General features: G+C 36.2%; 1 protein-coding gene across 4 annotated transcripts; it reads right to left on the bottom strand.

The window, feature by feature from the left end:
- Positions 1–144: 144 nt before the first annotated feature.
- Positions 145–25,511, bottom strand: map4k6 (mitogen-activated protein kinase kinase kinase kinase 6). 4 transcript variants are annotated; one of them, XM_058415706.1, is made up of 32 exons: positions 24,897–25,508; positions 22,221–22,278; positions 21,758–21,845; positions 21,600–21,664; positions 21,070–21,125; positions 20,210–20,257; positions 19,989–20,031; positions 19,812–19,884; positions 18,113–18,244; positions 17,399–17,461; positions 17,230–17,311; positions 16,501–16,611; positions 16,351–16,417; positions 15,129–15,190; positions 14,944–14,990; positions 13,560–13,598; positions 12,466–12,499; positions 12,074–12,380; positions 10,410–10,525; positions 10,172–10,213; positions 9,957–10,041; positions 9,782–9,861; positions 8,403–8,463; positions 8,193–8,316; positions 7,977–8,035; positions 7,779–7,882; positions 6,056–6,233; positions 5,749–5,817; positions 5,571–5,657; positions 4,481–4,551; positions 2,070–2,125; positions 145–1,965 (listed from the first exon to the last, which is right to left on the bottom strand). In XM_058415706.1, exons 1-32 carry the CDS (start codon positions 24,987–24,989, stop codon positions 1,878–1,880), a joined length of 2,688 nt encoding a protein of 895 aa, XP_058271689.1. In that variant the 5' UTR covers positions 24,990–25,508; the 3' UTR covers positions 145–1,877. The 4 variants fall into 4 exon arrangements, with proteins under 4 accessions (XP_058271689.1, XP_058271688.1, XP_058271690.1 ...); XM_058415705.1 differs by having other exon boundaries at positions 21,758–21,848; positions 24,897–25,506; XM_058415707.1 differs by having other exon boundaries at positions 10,410–10,489; positions 21,758–21,848; positions 24,897–25,503.

The raw sequence follows: 25,511 nt of genomic DNA, 5'->3' as shown, positions 1-25,511 counted from the left end.
GCTGTAGGGTGAATAAAGTTAAATAAAAAATAACACACACACAAAGAGAACCAATTGCCTTTGCATTTAGTCATTTTGGCATATGTACTTATCCAGAGAGATTTAAAAACTGCAAACAGCTGAAGGAGTAGCAGTACAAAATACTAAGTTAAGTTGTTTTTATTTTGTCACATATATATTACTGCACAGTGAAATTCTTTCTTTGCAACCCCATCCTTGGGGGTTGGGGTCAGAGCACATGGTCAGCCATAATACAGTGTCCCTGGAGCAGGGTGGCTTGGGGGACAATGGTGGCAGCTTGGTGGTGCTGGGGCTTGAACCCCAAAGCCTTAACCATTTGAGCTTTATCCCTAAGATAATCTGTAGGGATTCATAAAATGGAATACAATTCCCTCTGAAAGTATTGGAACAAGGTCAATTCTTTTCTTTTTGTTATACACTGAAGACATTTTGATTTGAAATAAAAAAAAAAAAATAAAAAAAAAAAAGTAAAAAAGATTTAATAGATAAGAATTCCAGCTTTCATTTCCTATCTAAAAGCATTAAACAGTTCAGAACATCACTGGGCAGACATTAGCTGGAGGATTAGATACATAGGGTCAATTGAACTGGAAGAGGAAACTCATTATGGTAGCATCAGTGGTATTCTGAATATATGTATGAAAGAAATATAGTGGGGTTATGTGGGGTCACCACAAAGTATTGAAATCATAGTTGAAATAGAAATTGTAGCCGCAGCCATGTCTGCTGTGTGTTGGCCAAACCAAGTCATTTTCCACTCCTACTAACCTGCTTTTGTTTTCTCTCCCAAGGTGCGACGGGTGATACTCAGAGTGGGAATGGTGCCTAGGTAGTCTGCTGTGCATGAGGAAAGCCTGGGGTCTCACCAAATGGAGGTAGGTTGAGTGTTCCTGGTCCCATAATCTGGAAGCAACATCCAGGTCAGTACTCAATGGGGTAAACATCTGACCATGGTGGTTTTTAGGGATGTATGCAGGGAGCTATGATGATCCACCAGAGTGAATTCATGTGAAATGTGGTAAGAATATTGATGTAATAGTTGTTATGATGATCACCACATACATTAAATTATGTTTTGGTTCTTGTATGTAATCATGAAGTTGAGTATTTTAGGGGTCAGTTGTGAAACATTTAAAAAAGATCTTATATTGATGTATTTCTAGGCAGGTGTTTCTAGTAGAGGATTATAAAATTTCTATACTAATAAGTAGGCATTAGTTACATAGGCACTGATATAATACAAAAGAGTGTTATATCTTTTAATACTCTGTTCATTTCTACATGAGGTTTCACAGTGCAGTGGACATTCTTATTTGTCTGAATGAGAAATCTATAATTATATTTCTCTGACCAGATGAGTCAACTTGGGCTCACATAACACACACCAAAACATACACCATTGTAGAAAAGTACTACACCACCAAAGACATCAAGACAGTCAAGATTTGCTCCGTCAGTAAAACAGAGAACAGGACAAGCTTTGCTGTTTGCTTCCATAACTGTTTAACCGTCAGTCAAGATGGTCGTCACAGTCACTGCTACATTACATTAACAAACCAGGTTCCTACAGTACAGTCCAAACTTTAATTCTGTCCTTTGTTGTCTTCAACTGTAGTAACTAAAGTCCATCTTTCAATCTCTCTGTTGATTTGCTGCTGAATCAGAGCCTCTGACAGCTCAACCGTTCCCTTCTTTCTTTTTCTTCTTGCTTCTATGTGAATCTGCTGGACTTCTCACATTGGCAGGAATGATTCCGGCGCTCTCTGCCTCCCATCTCTGGGATCTGAGGGCTCCTTCTTTATCTGTTGTAGAAGAGGGAAGTGCCTTCATGACTGTAGATCAACTTTCAAGTTGCATTAGTAGCTGCTCTCATGACCTGTAAGGATATACAGGTTGCTCATAGCAGACGGATCATCCGTGGGAGTGCTTTGTAAGATGATATCCCTAAAAAAAAGAGTATTTTTAGTTTGTTTGCTTTTTTTTTAAATAGAGTGTCTTTCTTGTGTTCCTGTGCTAGAATGGTTGTGTGTAAAAGCTGTAGAACATACTTATTTGTCCCCAGCACATGGAAGACACGACTCTCATCTTTGATCTCCTGTACTACCTGCAGGAAAGAATAAAGCATTTAACTTCACCACAAGCGAGTCAAATTAGACTGGCTAAACTGACTGAGCCATACTTACTGTCTAGCGGTCAGTTCTTCAAAAATAAAATCACATAATATTTATTTATTTTATGTACCTCCTAGAGAAGGGGTGTCTGATCTTATCCACAAAGGGCCGGTGTAGATGCAGGTTTTCATTCCAGATTCCATCTGACCCAGGTGTGGCTTCTACTCGGTTGGAATAAAAACCTGCACCCACACCACCCCTGGATAAGACTGGACACCCCTGTCCTAGAGTGAGTTTAATCTAAAAGATTAAAACGGCTTTTCATATTTATACAATAAAAATAATAAAATAAAATAAAAGTTCTAACTTCGTATAAGTATAAATTCTATATTTAGCCTAATTTTAATAGGTTAAAACTAGTAAACTATTGATAATATAGTACAAAAGTGTATTTTCTGTGACACATTTTAATTGGTTTGTGAGATATAGTGGATTCAGTCAATAGAAATTATGGTATATAATTGCCTACTATGTCTAATGCTAGAATAATGCATGAATATGTACATAAAATAAATCTATAATGTGATCACTTATATTTACATTTGCAGTATTTAACAGACTTTTTCAGAGTAACCTACAGATTTATTTTAACTCATGTTGAAAAACATGTCTGCAAACTATTACAAATAGGCTTTGGTCTAAGAACACCATGAGTCTAAACCCCAATAATTACAGCAGATAAAAAAAATATTGAACATGTCACTATTTTTCACAGAAAATACATTTCTAAAGGTGCTATTGACGAGAAATTTTTACCAGATGTTGCATGCAAAGAAATCAAACCATAGATGTAATAATGTGAAATGACACAGGGAAAAAGTATTGAACACAGAAAGAAAGGGAGGTGCAAAAAGGCATGGAAAGCTGAAACATCATCTGAAATCAATCAGTAATTAGAAAGCAATCCTGCCCCTTGTCAGTGCAAATTTATATCAGCTGGTTCAATCCCAACTCATGGCCTATAAAAAAGGCATCTCATTACCAAGGTGTCACACAAGAAATATCTCATGCAAAGTGCTCTCTCAAGACCTTCACAATCTTATTGTCGTAACGCATACTGATGGCAATGGTTACAGAAGGATTTCAAAACTTCTGAATGTTTCAGTGAACACTGTTGGACCATAATCCAGAAATGGAAAGAACATCATGACCATGTTCACCTCACAAGTTTTCTGACAGAGAAGTGAAAAGAATTATCAGAAGAGTTGTCCAAGAGCCAATGACAACTTGTAGAGAGCTCTGAAAACTCCTGGAATTAGCAGGTACAATTGTTTCAAAGAAAACAATAAGTAATGCACTCACCATGCAAGACTCCATTGCTGAAGAAAAAGCATGTTGAAACTTGTTTAAAGTTTGCTACACAACATTTGGACAAGCTTGTGAAATACTGGGAGAATATAGTCTGGTCAGATGAGACCAAAATGGAACACTTTGGATGCCATAATGCACACCATGTTTGGAGGACAAATGACATTGCACATTACCCCAAAGACACCACATGAACAGTGAAGTTAGGAAGTTGGGAACATCATGGTGTGGGGCTGTTTTTCAGCATACCATACTGGCAAACTTGAAGGAGGGATGAATGGAAAAATGTACCAAGACACAAGATGTACCTTGATAAAAATCTGCTGCCATCTACCAGGATGATGAAGATGAAACTAGGGTGGACATTTCAGCAAGACAATGATCCCAAACACACAGCCAAGGAAACTCTAAACTGGTTTTGGAAAAAGAAAATAAAGCTGCTAGAATGGCCCAGCCAATCACCTGAATTGAATCCAATTGAAAATCTATGGAAAAATCTAAAGATCATCAGAAGTCATAGAAGAGAGTGTTTGTGTGGAAGAATGGACAAAAATCATACCTGAGCAGTGCACGTAACTAGTTTCTCCATCAACAAAGGCTTTTGTACAAAGTATTAAATACATTTCAGTAAGCGTGTTCAATACCTTTTCCTGTGTCATTACACTTTATTACACATAACTTAATTTATGGACATCTATGGTTTGATTTTGCATGTGTGGATTGTATGGGTTGTTACCAACATCTGGTGAAAATTTCATGTCAGTAGCACCTTTAGAAATATATTTACTAAGTGACATGTTTAATACATTTTTTACCGGCTGTATTTAGATGTAGTGTTATAAGAGGGTCCATGGATTTTTTTGTTACATTGGAAAATCAAACCCTGCCTTAATCAACATTTTAGTTAATAAGATAGTCTTATTCACTCGTCTGATATAATAGTTATATTGAACTGGCAATTTGAATGACATGAGATATACCTCGCCACTTTGTAAGCTCATTCCTTTCAGTCCGTGTTTCCAAAAGGCAAGAACACTATCCTGCAAACACACTGTGGGGAAACATTATCGGTACTAGTGAGCCGACGTCAACAAGACAATAAGACACATAAAACATATAAAAACATACTAAGATCAAAGAAATGGTATCATTAAAAATCATTAAGCATTAATGACTTCATGGGAATTTATGTGTATGTGTTTACTGTGTCATTTATTACTATTTAGCAGTGGTGGGCCGTCAGGGCCAGCAAGGCCTCCTCTGCTGGCCTAAACAGCAGTGATCTGAATCACTGACTTGCATTTTAACATATTTAATATATTTTTCCATGAATGTGTATTAAATTATTCCCCATAGTCTATTCTCTACATTTCATAGCTTTTCTCTTGGTTGCGCTGCTTCCAGTAGTGTATATTTATGATAAGAGTATTTATCCAATCATATTTCAGCTAGTGGATGACATCATGTGTTGCCAGGGTGAAAGAAATCTGCCTTAAGGCCTTCAGAATCATCAGTGCAGGCGCCCTTAGCTTAAAATAAGTGTCAATGAAACTGTTCCATTAACCAATCAGATTTCGAGTTGGCGTCACTGGGGCCATCTAGCAGGCATATGATTACGGCAGCAATTTCACGTCCTTTGATTGGATAATTGGAGTAGTCAGAGGCAGCGAACCGCATAAACTAAATAAAATATATATATATTTTAACTCTCAGGGGCTGACAGAGGAGAAGAAATCGATTTGGTCGCAGACATCATTACAAATACATTTTCAAGGTGGACTGTAATAAAATTGACTATTTGTGAGGTGTGAAACACTAGCCTAATTTCTTTTTTACTTTGCTATTTAATGGTTGATTAGCGTCATAATGATGGTATAGAGGTGGATTAATTCAAGAAGGACACCAGTAAAGGCCTAAGTGTGAAATACACGGCCCGCCACTGCTATTTAGCATCAGTTTGTATATATTGTAATATTGAACTGAACCATGTATTTGTTGGTGAATCTCTGCTGAATATAGTTTTAAAAAAGTAGCTCAAAATATTTAAGTGGTGCAACATCCAGTGCTCACCAAGAGTCTCAATGGAGAAGTCAAAGGTGAGTTCTGAGACCAAGCCTTTTGTGGAGCAGCCCTCCAGATTAACAGCTTTCACAGTGTCTGCAGGAAACAGTATACATACATATACAAATATACATACAGAATACATATAAATACATTTAACCAGAAAAACAGGATTAAATTAAAATACCTTTAAGAGCTATGAGGATTGTGTCTCTATCCAGTTGAATGACTTGTTTCAGTTTGAGATTCTCACCATCTGTGAATCCAATGATGAAACTGTATGAATATGCATATTAAGTCTTCTGTGCATACACTTATGTCTTATGTCCCATCTGTACAACACTGTAATCAGAAGGATAACCTTACTGTAAACACTCTAAACTGTTCTGTGGTGCAAATAACTGTATGATTTTATACAAAGCTAGAATGTGATTACATTTTATTGTGGTGTAGAAGTAGTGTGTGGGTGCTTGTGTGTGTTTGTGTATGCAAACCTGGGTGCTCTCTAGGTGCATCATCAAGAGGGATGATATTGAATTGTAGATGATCCTTGGCCTCTCGGGAGTTGTGATTTCTGTAGTGCACCCCCACACACAAATGTGGAAGTTCTTCACTCTCCTGCACCAGAAGCTCAAAGACTGGCAAAGACTCAGGCAGATTAAGAGGTATGTGCTGAAGAAGAGAGAGGAGTGGAGGTATAAGAAAAAAATGCACTGTATTATCCTTATAGTAACAACAAGGCTATTTTAGGTGATACATAAAGCTTAAACCATACACTATATTATATCTAAGAATAAAGGGTTCACAGTGTACTCTAGCTCACAATGCAGGAGCTTACAGTGTACTATATCTTATGAAGCTGGTGCTCATATTGTAGGATACCCCATGATGCAGTAGCATGCCACTTTGTATTAGATCATATTATATATTGTATTACTCTTTAGATTTTATACTTTAGTTATTTGCATTATATCATAATGTATTGTTATATTACTGCTTTATAGTAACACTATATTGTGAGGAAACTACTGTGGAAAACCTGAGACTGAATGTTAGGTCAGCAGTGTGGAAAACCTGAGGCAACATTTAAGGACAGATTGTAGAAAGCATGGGACCGTATGTCAGGAAGCTACTGTGGAAAATGTGAGATTAACTTTTTATGGGCAGTCCTATGGAAAACATGAGACAGGATGCTGGGTACTGCTGTAGAGGACCTGAGACTGAATGTGTGGACACTACTACAGACAACCTGAGACTGAATTTCAGAACAGCTGAGCTTTTCCTCCCAGTTTGGTCTACTAACATTTCCCAAAAACAAACTCTTATTATGGTCATAAGTAAAGAATAAAATATTATGGTCGTGCCATTATAGGAAAAAATCAAGAAGGGCTGGTTTGTTGCAAAATGGGTTACTGTTGCCACCATGATATTGATTATTTTCATATAAAAACACATCATGAAGTTGTTTATTATTATTATTATTATTATTATTATTATTATTATTCCACAGCAATATGCAAACATTGATTTTAGAACATTTAGTTTAAGAAGATTGTGTTAAATGCTGCACAATGTCTATGTGACAAGTTAGTTCCTGTTAGCACTTACGTTACAGCAGATTGAAAATTAGTAAGACAAAAACCCAGAAACCAGAAAAATCAGGAAGGACTCTCCCACATTTGGAAACTTAAATTTACAAAGCACAGACACTAGAGCATCCCTCTGGGAATGTTTAATAAACTTCTAGTAAATATTTAAAAAAAATAAAATAAAAAAAACCTTCTACACCAGGTTAACGATGATATGATTTTCTATGTTAAATAACATTTTCTTAATTCAGTTACTATTAGTCATCAATTCCCTGTGAATGTTGTTAGAAAGTTAGAAAGTTGTTAGAAACAATAACATATTAGAATGCATTAATATAAACCTCTGTCAGTGCTGTGGTTATACAAATTAATTTAAGAGTTCATCAGCACTGTCGTCTAACAAAAAAATAAATCCACACCCTCTGACCACTCAGAACTGGAATAATGTTAGATAGTACTCCATTACTGAATTTTTTGAGTTCTTTATCAGGCATTATGAGAGCTCATAAAATTTCTCTGTTGCAAAATGACGTCATATTACAGGTATACTTCTAAATATTCATGAATGTGGGCTTTTGTCCCGCCGTGTCTCCTCATTCATATTTATAATTTTAGCGCTCATGCTTACTTTGAGCTGCATGAACTTCTGCATGGGTTCATACCACAGGAGAAGAACCAGCCCGCTTGGCACTGCTGCGCACAAGAAAACGCTGTCCGTATAGGGGTTCCGTACTGAGGCAGAGAAAAAAGAATATCAAAACAAAATATGAGAGACAAGGGTTATGTGTCAGCAGTTGGTTTAACAGATTGCAGTGTTGTTCTTTACCTACACTACACTTTCTACAGCCCTTAGTGTCTGGGATCTTCACAGATATGGCATACTTCCTGCAGAAACAAGAATATATAAAATAATATAAAAACATAGACAACTGTCAGCCTTAAGCACAGGTAAACAAACAATCCTATTTGTGGTTAACAAAAATAGATTGACTTTTGGCTGTTAATTAAAATGAACATGCTTTATGCCTATCATGCTGCAGACCTTGAGCTGATTCTTGTACTTAAGCGGTGGGCGTTGATTGACAGGTGACCTTGGCGCCGTTGCATGTTTTCCCGGTGCTCAAAGAGTGCAGGCAGACTGTGGGAGGTCAGCTGTGAGGACTTTCCTATTGACCACAGAAACTCCAGATTTACATATTTGGTTGGGGTACAGTGCAATAATGCTAATGGTTTCAATATAGTTTGAACATACCTGAGATTGACATTAGTACATTGTTCATGATATACAGCCAGCTACATCTCTGTGGGAGCAACTGGCAAATAAAAATAAAGAAATAAATGTTATCAAGTGTAAACGTAGAATTGTTTAAATCTGACAGATGATTGAGAAGTGAGTGAGAAATTACCACTGCTACATAGGCAATATACAGGAATATACTACATATCATTTATGCTATATAGCAATGTACAGTAACATACTACATGGAATTTATACTATATAGCAATATAAAGTAAGGTACGATATTTAGGATCATGTTAGTTTGGCTATTTACTGTAAACAGATGACTTTGCCAGTATCTAAATATTTATGGACCTCACTGCATTAAACAAGGTAAAAGTTTAGGCACTAATTAACTTCAAATTTAAATGTAATTTAGGGCAAAATTTGCAGTGATGAAATATCAAATGTATTTAGAAAATAATACCTAAATATTATTAACTTAAAATGGCCCAATAATTGACAGTTTTTAAATAAATAAAACATGATGGAAAATAATCAATGACAATGGTGTGATGCAGCCTGATACAAAGCAGCAGCTTTATTTACTTCCTGTAGTAGGATATGCTCATGTATTTTATTTCTCTTCTACCACTGCAAATTGCCAATGACCTTATTTATTTATTTACATTTTATCATCAATTATTCACACATCTTATCTGTTTGTACTTACATTTAATGTTGTAACTTCTTTACATTAGTTGGTACATAACACTGTAATTATAAATGTTTTCTGCAGTATCAGCTACTTGACAGGAACTTATAATCACATGATCACTGATATGATCAAGCACTCTGTGTGAAGAAATTACTCTTTATACCTACTATACCACAAGCAATAACAGGATCTAACTTGCTTCTCAGTTGTTCCAATGTAACCTCTGGCGAATTGTTTTGATATTTATAGGCAAATAATTGAATGATGGAGGATTTATTTAGGAATGTTTCTAGCATAAAATATGAAAGATTATGTGTCATAATAAACAGACTTTATAATGACCCTCAAAAAACACCCTTATTGAAATCCTAGCATTAGATAGCTATTTTGAAATTAAAATCTCTTTGCCTTTAAAGCCACAACTTCAGAACATGCTCGCTGCCAAAGCAAGAAAACTTCAATGCTAGTGCCAGAAAAGCTGGATTCTAAATTCACAAGCAATGCTGAATAAAACACTGTTGGTGGTCTACATCATCTGTTTTTTTCCTGTTTATAGACACTGGAGTACCACTTATTATAGTATTTTATTGACAGTTGTTAGATCTTGGCCAAATACTTAAAAAGGAAAGCGTCCTGACATAAAACTCCCAACTTTAAGGGAGAAAATGTGTCAGATCTAGGCACAAGATGTTACCTTTTCCATAGTGTCCTCATGGAGTTCATTGAGGTTGAGAGTGTAAATGCCCTCCTCTGCACCTAGGATTAGATGTTGATCTGTTGGGTAAAAGATCAAACATATTACATTTTATAACTTTCTATGGAGAGAACCAGTTACTAGAATAAAGTATGAGGATAAAAATGAGCTGTACCTCTGGTCTTTGGAAAAACCCAAGTGCCAGCACAGTGAATCTTCAAAGGACAGCCATTAAATACTTTGGAGAAACAGGCCCCCATCTAGAATACACAATAAATCCTGATATTCAGCACTTGAATGATGTGCAGATATGACTAGATGATCTGAAAAGGAAAATGAAGTGAAATATTTCCTTTATAAATCCAGCATGTAATAACACATGCAACTTACATGCACTTGAGGTGTAGGTGGTAGTCCATGAACACCATCTTTCTAAAATGGAAAGACACATTTCGAAAAGTAAAAAATAAACTCTCGTGTCTGACTCTTTGTTTTTTTCTTTCACTAAGAGCTTAGTACATGGATTACTTATTTTATTTGTACTAATGGACATGAGAGACTGCCAACAAGACAATCCCAAATACATATTAATTTCCTTATTAAAAATAGCTAATAATTGTTTGCTCACAGAGTCTTCTGTTTTTCTTCTAAGTGTGCTCCATTCAGGTGAGAGTGGCTGCCGTGGAGGAGAGTGACCTCTGTTCCCTCCTAAATTAAAAGCAACGGAGCTTCCGCTTAGTAAATCTTTCAAACACACAAGCATGTTAAGCATGTTAATATTAAACATCATCTTTTATAGTTACACACACAGGAGTCTGTCAGTAGATATTTTCATGTTCTGAATTTGTAAATCCATATATGTCCATATTAATCTAAATAGATCTTTCAAACATTTTACAAAAAATTGCTCACCCACACTGAAACCTATGAAACCACTTATATCCCTATACTGTACATGTGTGTAAAAACATAAGAAGCGGCAATTCAGTCAGGTCTTTAATTTACTTATTATCTCTTTGAGTTGATGCGCCAATGTTGATTAAAAGGGACAGACGAGGAGGTGGAGTCATTGCTGCGGGTAATACAAAGCTATAATGTTTGTTTTGTGTTGAATATGTCACATGACTGCTTCACACTTTGAATATATTTAATATATTTCTCATTCCACACTACAACGACTTTATTCACATTTATATAACCTTTTTTTCAAATTCTCAAAATGCTTTAAAATAAACAGAATATTTTAAAAGAATGTATAAATATTTAAAACAATAAAAATATATAAATATTTAATATTCAGACAACACACCAATGGATTTCACCTAAAATAGATCTTATGTTTTTGTACACACTTGTGGAGTCCGTGCCAGCTCATGTGCACACCGTCATTAAATCATTAAGGGCACAAACCAAGTACTAAAAACTACAAAATACAAGCTTTTTCACTAGCGGTCTTAAGACCCCACTGTATACTGATCCTAGAATTCTTGGCTGAGTACAATTGAGCAAGTATATTTCACATTATAACTACCAATAATAATAATAATAATAATAATAATAATAATAATAATAATAATAATAATAATAATAATAATAATAATCCTTTTCCTTCTTTTTATTATTATTACTTAAATGTATGTGCCATAATTGTCAATTTTGGGGAAATAGTTTTTTCTTTATTCCTGAGAAGTTGTGTTTAAACCTATCCTGTTTCTCTGCAGTATAAATATGAGATTAGACACATTTAAACTCCTTTTCATTTACCAACATGGGAAAAACCCAAGAGCTTTCACCATCAAAAAAATATACACGCACTTAAAAATAAACTCCATTATGGTCATTGCAAAAACATTTCACATCAGTCACAACTGGAATTTGTTAAGAAAACACAGAGAGCGAGAGATGTGTGTAAAAAGAGCTTATTTTAGAATTGCACAGTTTAGTTGATTTCTGTGATTTTTATGATTATTATGATATGTTAAGTTTCAAAGTCAACCGTTTTTTTCCCCATTGCAAGCTGCCTAGAAGTGTCGCATGAAAGAAGCATCTACACTACAGGTTCTGATCAGATGAGAGCAAATCGAACTTGGGTCATGTACACCATCGCATGTTTGGCAACAAAATATTTAATAATAATAATAATGATAATAATAATAATAATAATAATAATAACAATAACACATCAATATAGTGCAAGCCGATTGAAATAAAGACTTATGAATTGTGTTGTTTAGCACTGAATTAAGTTACTATGTATAACCCCATAGGTTTGTTGAATGTGTTGCATTTTACCATTTGTTGGAGTCATGCACAGAGAGCCCAGACTGGTGGAATCGTTTAAGAGTGAGGAGTCACTGATGAGGGAGATGTCTGTGAGGAGGGAAAGGTCAGAGGCTGTTGAGCCGACCAGCAGCGCTGACTCATTAACAAGGGAGGTGTTAGCAACTGAGTGGGGTGTTGAGCCAATGAGAGGAGAAGAACTTGGAGAGGGGGTGGAGTCGGTTTTATCATGATTTGAAGGAGAATGAATTTTAGCTGCCTGTGACTTCGGGACCACCCTTTTCACTGTGCCATATTTGTCCTCTTCTGTTGGCGAGTCCTGCATATCAGAAACACAATAACAAAAAAAATGATGTATTTGTAGCAGGACTGCAAATAACACACCAGCTTACTGTGTCACTTACCTCAGCAGAGGGTGCTCTCTTCATAGTTAAGCTCCTGACAAAAAAAGAAAGAGACGGCCTATTATTGTGATCCTTCTGAATACTGATGCCATCTGAGTCACTTTGCTACATGTGATTTTGACTGTGTGTGTTTTGCAAAGACTATTTCAGTCTTAAAGCTGCTGAATATAAATTTTGAAATTTCACCCTTTCTGGTAGAAAACTGCTATAGCATGGAAAGTTGTGAAGGAATATTGCGTGATGTGTACAGTGTTGAGTCCTTCTTCAGAATGCAGATCAATACAAAACACATTCTACACACTGAATAGAATGAGTAAACAGCAGTGAAACTATTAGTGTACTGACATGCTATTTGGTAGCAGTACATGGTTGGGAACCTAAGCTAAACCAGCTGTTGTTATTATCTTCTGCTTCACAGTATTACTGAACCAAAAGGCTTTATCATGCACATTGGTGTGAGTTACTGGATACTAGGTGAATCAGCAAACTGTGTCTCCTTTAAGAGTTTGTCTTGTTATGAGCTTAATTGCGATGTTGTTTGAGAATCAATGTTTGAGTAATAGTAATTGTGTTTGCGAAATCAGAAAGCAGCATAAAGCTAACAGTAGCATGCTAGCTGAATAACACTAGCTAGGTAACAAAAACTAAAGGCCTTGTTGAAAGCAAAGATTACTCTGTTAAAACTGCTCAGCTTTCTGCTCGCACTGGCTTTCAGAGAAAGCCTGAGGAGCTTTGTATGTCTCTGAGCCAAGTGGTAGCTGACTGTGAATTAGCATGAATTACTATTCACATCATGCTTTAAGTATTCTGGGTCCTACACACTATAGATTTTATAGTAACTAAAATATAAATGAATTTAGACTCAATAAATGCACTTTCACAGTTTATATATATTGCTGACCAGTCACATTCTCTGTATGTTGTGGTCTTTATTTAATTTTAATATTTATAGTGCTGTAATTTATGTCTGTACTTTTAAGGGTCACCAACAGCCAGTACCGAATTCCTTGTGTGTGAAAAACATACTTGGCCAATAAACCTGATTCTGACATAATGTACATTGTCTCTATTCTATTTGGAGTAGTTATTCTCACCTCTCCTGCAAAGCTTCCTCAACACACTCCAGTAAACCTCTGCAAAAAAACACAAAAGAAACAAAGCTAAGACGACATTCCATAATAACAAAAACTGATAAAACAGAATTATTGGCACCCTTGGTAAAGATGAGCATTTTATTAGCTGAAGATCACCTATTGTAAATAATAATAGTAAATATATTATTTAAAAAAAACACAATTAAAATATATGCATTTTTAAAATAGATCTGAACGTCACAATTATTAGCACCCCTGCATTTAGTACATTTTGCAAACTCTCCTCGCCAGCACAGCAGCACAGAGTCTACTAATGCTTGCTGAGAGTATATAAAGCAAAGGAATGTGAAACCACTTAATGCAGAATCTCTTCAGTTCCTCCACAGTCATACATCCTCTTTTAGATCACCCCTCAGGTTTTCAATGGGGTTTAGGTCAAGGAACTGAAATGGCCATGACCAAACTAGATTCTGTGTGGAACTCTTTGTGGAAAATATGTTCTAGATGAATGTCATCCAGCCATGACCCAGCCATTTAAAATCCCTTGTTATTTCATGGAGTCCATGAGGCCACACAGCATGGACTCCAGAAGACCTCTGAAGGTATGATGTGGTATCTGGCCCCAAGAAGTTAACAGCAGGCCCTTTAAGTCTTTTAATTTGTGAGGTGGAGCTTCCATGGATCTGATTTAATCCGTCCAGCACATCCCACAGATGTTAAATCAGATTGAGATCTGGTGATTTTGGAGGCCAAGTCAACACCTTGAACTGTTTGTCAAGTTCCTCAAATCATTCCTGAACAATTTTTGTAGTGTGGAAGGGAGCATTATCCTGCTGAAAGAGATCAATGTCATTAGAGAACACTTGCGATGAAGGGGTGTACTGCGGCAATATTCAGATAGGTGGTATGTGTTAAATTAACAACCACATGAATTCCAGGACTCAAGGTTTCTCACATCTTTCTTTCTCTCTCTCTCACACACACACACACACACACTCTGCCATCAACAAGATGTAGCAGAAAACGTTAGACCAGGCCACCTTTTTCCATTGCTCCATGGCATAGTTTTATCATTGTTCCAACATATCAACTAAAAGAACTGATTGTTTAGTTGCTGTCTATTCTTTCCCAACCCCTTGACTGGTGCCACCACAATGAGATACTAACAATGTTACTCACTTCACCTGGCAGTGGTTTTAATGTTATGGCTGATTGGACTAAGAATTCTAATGGTGCCAGTAATTGTGACATATGTGGTTTTGTTTAAAAAAAAAAAAAGAAAAGAAAGTTAAAAGTTAAAAATAAATGTATTTCAATTACTGATAAGATTTCACACAGATAATTGTTATAAATTTATGTTAGTTAATTAATACAGTTAACTTACTGAGATGCTTCCTCATTCCCAATAGAGCTCCAATCATCATAGGATCCCTAGTGAAGATTTCATTAAATAGTGTATCATTATATCCATTAGTATTAATACAACTGGAATAAAATATAAATGAAAGAGTTACAGGGACAGATGGGTTTAGAGGATGCAGCCTCTATCATCTGAGTTGCTATTCTTACCAGTGAATCAGGCCAAGGGTCTGTGTCTTTCTGCGTGGATGGTCCAAACTTTTCATGGCCAACTGGTGGCAGAAATGAATCACATACACATAAGTGTGGCGTGTGCCGTCTTTCAGTTCACATTTCCTAAAAGCTGCCAGGACACACTACTTCCCATTTCACTTACACTTTCTGATTTAGATTTAGATTTAAACCAAAACTAACACACTGAATTACATTGCTCTAACACACATCAAGCTAAAAAATGTCTCCTTCATAGTGCTTTAGCAACTATAATAGTCTTTATTGTCCCAGTAGCCCTAGCAGCCTGCCTTAATATGCTTTACCCTTGCAGCACATAGGATTAGCATAAAACAGCTAATAACAGCTTTAACATATAAAAGTGTTTTGCTGATAACAGGAACTTCAGATCTTCTACACTGATGGCAACAGAATACAGAATAGAATAGAATAGAATTTCTTTGCTGTCGTCATACACATATTGTAGAATGACATTCTGGTGCAACATTCCAGTGTTATCACGAGTACTGCTAAGGTTTCCACACAGGAATCAATCAATCAATCAATCAATCAATCAATCTATCGTCCCGAAATATTTCTGATAAAATGTAAATAAAATGTAGATAATGATAAGACAACATAAAAGACTTGAGCTTGCTTTTGAGTTTACAGCTTGTTGTCTTGGTAACAAGTCTGAGAACAGACTTGAAGAACAGATTCAGTAAGTCCAGGATCATGTCAAATCTGTAGTATTTACAGTCTCTAGTTTGTTTGAGTTGAGTTTCTAGTAAATGGTTTTTATATATATATACGTATATATATATATATATATATATATATATATATTTTTTTTTTTTTTTTTTACTTTTAACAAAACACTGTTTAAACCTTACATCATAGATGTCAAGCCTGCAGTCTACTAAATTATACTCTATAAGATTAATAACTGAATGAAAAAAATAAAATGTAGGGGTTCATTTTGTGTCAATAAAGCTGTTATGGCTTAAGTATTTTGATCTGCCTCTTGTACAGCTGAAACCCATAAAACGGTTTACAATTAATTAGTACAATTAGTTACAGCACCAGCACTGGCACCATGCTGAATGGTTAAGAAATGTTTTTAGGCAGTGGGAAATGCAATATATCTAGTAAAAGTACAGTTTGTAATATATGTGAAGTATAAATGAAATACTTTGTGTGTTTGAAATAATTACAGACTTACACTGCTCTTTTCTGACAGGCAGGTGTTTTGCTAAAGATGTTATCTTATCAGGAAAAATACTGCATGTCTGTGGAAACATAAATGTTGTTTGTCAGTAATAACAGTATTGTCAAATTTCTGCAGTCTATCTTCATTTAATCTAGTTCATACCTCAAGATCACTGTCATCCATAGTCTGAGAGTGCTGAAGATCAGGGTTGTTGGCAGTGTCCAGCAACTCTATGACCAAATTACGTGTCAGCAGTTGGGTAACAAAATCATGCTAGAGAGAGAGAGAGAGAGAGAGAGAGAGAAAATACTGAGATCAATAAATCAATTATATTAACAAGTAAGATACATGGTCAAACACAGCTTGTAAAGCCATTTTAAAGGGTAGTTTTGGATCAGGATGCTATTTGAGATGCACACTCTTCTCTTCTATGGGTCACCAAACCATTACTAGGTCAAAATTCTAATGCCCCTTCCAGTGGTGTGCTTGTTTCATGATATATAATGCATTTAGATTGTTTACAATAAAATCAATAAGAAATCTTAACTCACTGTGAAAAGCTGCAGTATAGGAGAGCATAGAAGGAAACTGTGGTATTACAACTTTAGATTTCATTTTAACCTCCTAATGCCACAGGTGTGAATTTGACACTATGGCTTCACACTAGGTACAATTCAATGCTACATGATGCAGTGACAGTAAAATATCAAACTGGTAGTGTTTTTCACTTCACTTTTGTATAACTGTGCAAAAGGCTTCTGTGGCAAACAGAAAGTGTACACTGTGTAACCCACACTCTCATTTTTACTTTAAAACAATACAGCCTCTTAGACGAGTGCTGAAACATTTGAATTAAAACTGCAGTGTGTTGCGTAAGATATGATGTTGTACCTGCAGCAGTTTCTCAGCTGTTGGCCTTTTCCGAGGACTTTTAGTAAGTGCCATCTTGACAAAATAGTGGAATTCTCTGGTCCTATGAATACAAATAAAAGGTCATAGACATATCATAAACATATGTAAACAGGACTCAGGAAACCATCCCATGATTCTGTAAGATTACCATTTGGCCTTGTCCTTCAGTTTGGGTGGTTGAAAGCTGCTTTTGGACATCAGCATTAAAGCTCTGTGAAACAGAATTCAGCAGCTTAATTTTTCGAATGAGGTGAAACAATAATATATTTACAATAACAGTTTTTATAACAAATTATATTTCACAGCAACTTGAGAGAAAAGTAGAATGAAAGTGTGTCATAATTTCCTTCTTTTTATCCACCCTTCTATCTATCTATCTATCTATCTATCTATCTATCTATCTATCTATCTATCTATCTATCTATCTATCTATCTATCTATCTATCTATCGTCCACAAATATTTATGATCAAATGTAAATAAAACGTAGATAATGATAACACAAAAGCTAAAACTGTTAAGGTTGTTTTTGCTAACTTATAGTTATATTGATAGTTATGGCATAAATTGTAATGAACTATTTAACACCACCATCTCTTGCAGCTTATTCTTAAATTTATGCACAAATGCTAAAGTTCTTATCACGTGAGACTCCACATGCCAGCTGATTGACAGTCTGTTATCTAAAAATGTAAAGGCTGTTCTTATCCTGCAAGACCTGAATGTACTCAGATGCTACACTTGCAAAAAGGAAACTATGGTAAAGACCTTTTTGAGTATACATTTTGTTTCTCCTTTAGGACAAAAACCAAAACATTAGAATAAACTTTGGGGTGTCAGTGTAAGAGTGTGTGTGTCCTCACCTCATTGGATGTATATCAAACATTGGTGGCTGAAGTTCTGCTAGTTCTATGGCTGTTATGCCTACTGCCCAGATGTCACACAATTGGTTATAGCCACCTTTCCTCTCCACAGCTGCCACTTCTGGAGCCATCCTGAGACATAAGAAAAGGGCCAAAAGAAAAGAGAAAGGCAATGTTCAAGCTCATAAAACTAGTAACTGAACTCTTCTCTTCTCATATTAGCAAAACTGATGTTTGTATGCATGGATGTTTAGTCCTTTATTGCTCTGATGCTCTACTAATGGTGGATTTTGAGAAGAAATACATACATAATAGTAGCATGCTGATGAGGACCTCTTACTTTACTCTGTTGCTTTTCATACAGAAGCTGTGTACAACAAGCTCTGCATTACCTTATTTAATGTTCAGAAACATTTCAGCATGGGATTTTTGGTAAGTGATATGATGTCAGTCTGATAAGAATGTGTCAATGTGGTTTATACTCATATCATAACGAAGATGTACAGAAGCTTAAATATTTTCTCTTATGGCTTGTCTCTTATGACTGTCACTGAAATAGAAGAAGATTGTTTTCAGATCAGAAAACAATTAATTTGTAACATATTACTACACTGTAATTCTTCAACACTTCCAGCCACAGATTCCTGCTCTTACTTTATCAGGTCCTCCACTGTCAGTTACATCTCCGAGTAATACCTAAATGCTCAATCTACTTGTCCTACTGCACATGCCTCTTCTCAGCTGAGAGCAGAGGAATTAGTCACCTTCATTCACTTGACCTGCTCTGGTGTTTCTGATGAGGTTGCCCTAGTTAAAGTTAGATCCAAACAATTCTCTACAATTCTCACACGTCAGTTTGACCCCATTTCTCTTCCCATGTTAGTTGTTAGTAGATGATTCACTATCACATATGAAACCTTCTGTTTCCCTTCTTGAGAGACTTTTGTTATAACAGTTCAGTGTATGCTGTCCATTATTAATACCTCATTAGTCAATTACAAGGTCTTGACATTTTTCAAACATACCACTGCCCAGCTTCTACTTAGAAAACCCTGAATTTTAGAGATAGTAATGCCAAAGAAAACTAATGACTTACTGCTTGGCATTGGTGTTTTTGGCATCCTTTTACTATTAGACCTTGTTTGACACTACGGACCATAAGACTCATTCATTAATCACTTTAAAAATATATAGCGGTCAACCAGGGTATAGGAAACTTTAGGTGCTTTTTTCCTACTGTGAGTGTTGGACTTAATTTTGACACGGATATTAGACCGGTCTGCATAGTTCTCGTGCTAAGCTAGCTGACTTACAGTATCTAATGTTGAATAAACTATTTGCTGTTTTAATATAGGTTTATGGATTATGATAAGTATATGGTTATATTGAATAAATGTGACAATGCAATCATCATCGTTACTTGTGAAAAAATACTTTGTAGTTACTATATTAGGTGGACATATGATGACTTTCATAAATGTACTCTTGTACTATATATGGATTGATACTGGTAGTCAATCCTATGCAAATCTTGTAGTACACATGTTTAAAAAGTTATTGCTTATTATACATTTTAAATGTTTTAAAACTAAATATTCAGCGGTGTCCTTAACCTTAAAAGACATACAATACAAAAAAAATGTTTCACTGTTTCAAGGTATGGTGTTTGTTAAGCTTTTGAGTGGCAATTACTACTCACCAGTACGGGGTACCAATAAAAGACTTTCTCTTCACAACTGTTGCATTTATCTCTGCTGCTACCCCAAAATCCGCTGAGGGAGCAAATGGAATAAAGAGTTAGAAAATTATAGGAATGTACAGCTTTACATGTGCGAGACAGCTTGTGTGTGAGAGACAAGCAGAAGGCCTGACTGACCTAGTTTGACATCTCCTCTCTCGGTCAGAAGAATGTTGGCTCCCTGCAGAGCACAAAATACAACAATGACTGCACACATACCACTAGATTCTTCTATGAGACTCATTCACAATCACACACTAGCACGCACGCAAACAAACACACACAGACACACACACATTTTGTTGATTAGACACAGAGCACAAGTGGCATGATTGTTCGAATGAAATTACTAGTCTTACTTTTATATCTCTGTGCATTTTTCCCATCATATGTAAATAATGTAGTCCCTGTTAAAGAGAAAATGGTCTCATTAACATGTTTACCATGACACTACAAAGCATTATGACCTTTTGAGAGAGAAGTGCTTAAAAGATTAATCTTTGATCCTGAGTTTAATCTCATGTAATCTCGTATTCACATAATCACAAGTGCTAGTACTTTTAGTAGAAATTACTGCTGACCCTAATCCCAATTCAAATCCAGCATAAATTTAATATATTATAATCAAACCCCATCATAACTATCCTATGGCCAAACGTTTGTAGACACTCGACTATCACCGCATATGTGTTTTCTGAACATCACATTTCAAAGCTGCTGTTATAATGACCTCCACTCTTTTTTGGAACATGGCTGTAGGGATTTGTGCTTGTTCATCTACAAGAGCATTAGTGAGGTCTGGCACTGATGTTGGGTGAGGAGCAGTCTGTGTTCGTTTATCCTAAAGGTGTTCAGCAGGACACTTGAATTCTTCCACTCCAAACAGCAAACCATGTCTACATGGAGCTCACTTTGCACAGGGGCACTTAGTTCCAGTGAAGAGAAATCTTAATTGTACAGCATACAGAAATATACTAGACAACTGTATATCTAACCTTTTGGGGAAGAATATGGGTGTGATGGTCAGTTGTCCACAAAACTTTGGCCATATCTTGTATATAATTAATCTCTTTGGTCTGTAGGTCTGTGTGTACCATTTACTGTTGATGTAAGTGTAATCTATTGTAATAAATAAAAATAAATACAGTAAAAGTAGATTATTATTAATGTAAAGAACGCTAAAGGATTTACAAAGGATTGTAATTAAACGCATCCTTACCTGTAGTGTTTCTCTGCATACATATGCTATCTGTCTCTCTTTCAGAGGTCCAGTCACTGTAAAAACAGTCACCTCGTTTAAAGATATATTTAGGGATTTAGAGAAATCAGCATCATCAATTAGTGAATGTTTAAAAATTAAATGTATTTTACAATTATTACTATACAGGGGGTCACAAGACCACTATACCTTTTACATTTATACATGAAACTTTATCCTAGACAGACACTCAGAAACTAAACTACTGCAAAAGTAAACTATAGACAGTTATTGTATATTTAGAAACTACAGCAAAATGCATTATGCTTGTGAACCTGGTCAAACATCCTTCAATATACACTGCATCACAGCAGGAAGGCTGGTATTTAGTGCAATGGAGCCTCCCATCCTGCCAATTCCTTTCTTGCTTATAAGCAGTTTAGCTAAATTTAGGATGTACATTGCTGAATTTCAAAATTATATTCAATAACCTTAAAAGCATCAATGATGTAGATGTCAGCAATACATTTGAAAGCCCTGGTAAACTTTACCATGGTAGATGTCTTGCAGTGATCCTCCTCCACAGAACTCCATGCAGATCCACAATTTGTTGTTTCTGTTAAATTTGGAAGTTTGATTCTCAGTGTCACTGCTATCTGTAACCAATTCAGTAAATATCTATTTGAGTATTAATGGTAGCAGGACAAACCTGAGGTAGCTGCCAAAATAGGCCACAATGTTTTTGTGCATGCAGTCCTTCATCATGGTGATCTCCTGCTGAATGCTTGAAATGTCATCTCCTGAAACAGAGACACTCTTCAGATCTGCTTCACTTACAGAACTAATGTTATGTTTGATGGCCTGATGGCTGACAGTATAGGACTGTGGGACTGAGAGACACAAACTAATATGCATGATACAGTAACAAACATTTTTTTGATTAAATGGGAGATTTGATTTGATTTTAATGTGTACTACTACAACAACAATAAAAATGATCAAAAACACAAATTGCTTGATTCTGCCAGGTGATCATGAAACCACCTGACTGACAGGTGATCTGATGATGACCCTAAAAATGTTTAGATAATATGGTGGTGAATATACTATAAACCATTAAACTTTAAAAACTAAAATTTTAAATTTTAATCTCTCAGGAGCTTATGACCTACCAGCGTCCAGTTTGACTACTTTGATGGCTGAGATGACCGATGTGCTAATGTTACGTGCCTATAGAGAGATCCAAACAAGAAGTAAGAGACTATTAAAACATTGCAGAGATACTACAAATCATTTAGTGGCTGCCAGTTTTCATTGTGTGTCGATACCAAACTTTAGCAACAGCTTCATTACAAAGCCTTGACTGTCAACAGATGTTCATGTACTATTTGTGTACAAAAAAAGTCTACACATCCCTCTTAAAATTGCAGGGTTTTGTAATGTAAGAAATAAACGTTAAATACATTGTGTACAGATACAGATCTGTTTCCATTAAAAATGGAAAGGTTTTAAGAAAAACTACCAACTTTGCACATATTGATTGGGCAAATTGTTACTCTTATTTGCAAAAAAACGTTTCATCATATTGCAAGATAGCTATTATATTGCTGGAACTTGACTAGAGCCTTAATCTCAGCTGAAGAGAAACAGCCCCATAGCATGATGCTGCCACCATCTTGCTTCATTTGGGGAATGGTATTCTGTGGGTTTTTTTGAGCTGTCAGGTCTTTTGCACAAAACATTTATAAAATTATGCCCAATCTTAGTTTCATCAGACCAGGGATGTCCAATCCTATCTGCAAATGGCTGGTGTGGGTGCAGGTTTTCAATCCAATCCTGAAGAAGGGAAGTTTTAGGTCACTGGTTAAGGTGATGGGCTACTGAGGGCGCAATAACTGCCCAATTGCATAAATGTTATTTGCTTTGTAAAAGGGTATCTGCTGAACGCTGTAAATTTAGAAGGCAGAGCTGGGAAAAGTGAGTGGTAAGGATCCACACGTGTGGGATTTTGCTAATGAGCGCTCTGTGTTTCAGTGGGTGTATGTAGTGAAATAAAATCACTGAAAATTTAAGGTAGTGAAACAGATAAACTGTATATGTTACAGTTTTAACAGCAATTTTAACAGGTGGTAGGGTTAAATTGCAGACTATTTATATCCACTGAAACATATTGTCTTGTCCTGATGTGAGGTCTCTTTTTAGCATTGGTTAAAGCTAGAGGTGCGATATATCACAGATATATCAATGTACCTGGAGACATTTTCATGATAAAGGATAAAAAATCTGATTAAAGAATAAGCTATCATCAAGTACTTAAAAAAGTTTGCTAAAAGTTACCCTTTGCATAGTGGTGATGACTATGGCATGTGCCAACAGAAATAAAAGCTCTGTTAATGCTGAAAAGAGAAGCTCTACACAATAAGGAAGTGTACTTTTGCTTTCTGAATTTCAACTGTATGTCTTACTGTAGCAACCATGCCTACAATCTTTTGACTGCACTGAGCCACAGAAGAACCCAGGGTACACAGATTATATAACAAGCTTGCACATTAATACAACACACATATAGCACTTGCAAGGTGACCCCATACTGACCACATAAGTATCCAGAGGAAAAACAGAAGAGATTTTAAAATGATATGAAATTATGAAGATAAACCCTGTTTGGATTATGCCCATCTCCATGAGTAAGGGGCTGCCTGCTCGTAACCATGGTGATACCAGAACCAATGACAGATCAGCTGCCACAGGGAAGGTTACATCAGTAGAAAAAATAGCAGCACCACCAATTTCCTGTTTTCTTTCCTGTTCTACCCGATCACATCCTGTGAGATCTTTCTCCGTGTGAAATCAAAATACATATTACAATATTGTCTGCACAAGCTTTTACAATGCTGGTCAGATGTTGATTCATCAGCCACGGCAAAAAATTCATGAAGGTAGATATTTTGAAAAACATGAATTCTGATATTGCCAAAGCCGTATTTTATTTCCGTGGACAAGGTCTGACCTGACAGTGAAGGATCACACATTTTGCCACAAAAGCACATGTTGTTGACTCTCCCTGACACTCTTTAGTCAACAGTGTGTGGATTTCCTGTTGCATCGACTTAATGTTTTACCACAGGCAAGAAACGTTCAGCGGATGTTGATGTAATATTTATCTTGAGTACATGCCTTTATTAGGCAAAGCATACTTGAAAGTTTACTGTGAAGAAAGTTTACAGCTTATACTACATTAAGCAGACTCATTAACACCTGTACACCAAAAACTCGTGGAGCTGAAATCATGAGCATGAGTACTCCATGAGCTGAAATAATGGAGATGCAATCTGGGTTTCCTGTGGTAAAACCATCCACAGGCACTCAAGATGGTTTTGCAATATTGTTGTTTTTATTGCTCTTTCATTTTATTTCTCAAATATGTATATTCCAAAATTAGAAAGACTTGCCAACAAGTCTCAACTAAAGCAAAACTAAGTGAAGCTATGCAAAATGTAAGAATGCAAAAAGTCAGTTTTCTCCAGCTTTCTAGAATAATCATCTTATACACTAATTTTACATCAGATGTTTTAAACCTTAAACTGGCTCTAGATTGTTTACATATATATGATAACACACCATCCCAAAGGGTACAGCTGTTCTTCTACACACTACAGCTGTTATAAACTGAAGATCTAAGGTTTTGATCCCGCATTCTTCACTCGAACTGACAATAAACAGACAAAAGCGTCGCTCTGCCAAGTCTTCAGTAGTCATGTAAGGTAACACATTGTTGTCAGTCTAAGTCGCTGGCTTTAATGGGTGTAAATGTGACACTCTGATAGCCCCAGTCCCTGTGTGTGTACCTTGAAAACATCCCCGTAGGTGCCGCTCCCGATGCGGTGGATCAGCTCGTATTCGTCCAGCGGATTGGTGTTTAAGACGCCGATGGCATCCATGGTGTGGAGTGTGTGTACACTGCTAGTCTGCCATACACGGGACGAGCTTTCTGCTGTGAAGAGCTCTTGTCTGTACGAGACTCAGTGTGTGCGCCACTTCCTCGTTAGCATGAAGTGTGCTGCTGCTGTGCAGAAAATGGCTCCGGTATATTCAGCTACTTTAGCTTGAGATACCCTGTGCATGGCGTCCGAGAACTAGATTATACGCCGAAACCTTAAAGAAAAAAAGACACGTTGTTTAGTTATCTAAACATACCGAGAGCTAGGACACTGCTTTGATGGACAGCCTGCGGTGTGCTGGTCAGGCTTCAGGGCAACAGTGACATGTAACAGAATGGACAAGAAACCACCTTCTTAACTCTCTCCGAGTCAGACTTATTGGATCTGAAATGTATTTTCGCCTATATAAATAATGTTGCATACTGCATAGGTAATGTACTTAAACATGTAGAATAGATTATTTAGCACTATAAAGGACTAATATTGTTGGGAACTTGTACAGATATTTAAGGCTTCCAGTAC

Source organism: Hemibagrus wyckioides, linkage group LG18 (assembly GCF_019097595.1).
Source record: "Hemibagrus wyckioides isolate EC202008001 linkage group LG18, SWU_Hwy_1.0, whole genome shotgun sequence".
Lineage (NCBI taxonomy): Eukaryota > Metazoa > Chordata > Actinopteri > Siluriformes > Bagridae > Hemibagrus > Hemibagrus wyckioides.
This window is presented reverse-complemented; position numbering and strand designations above follow the sequence as displayed.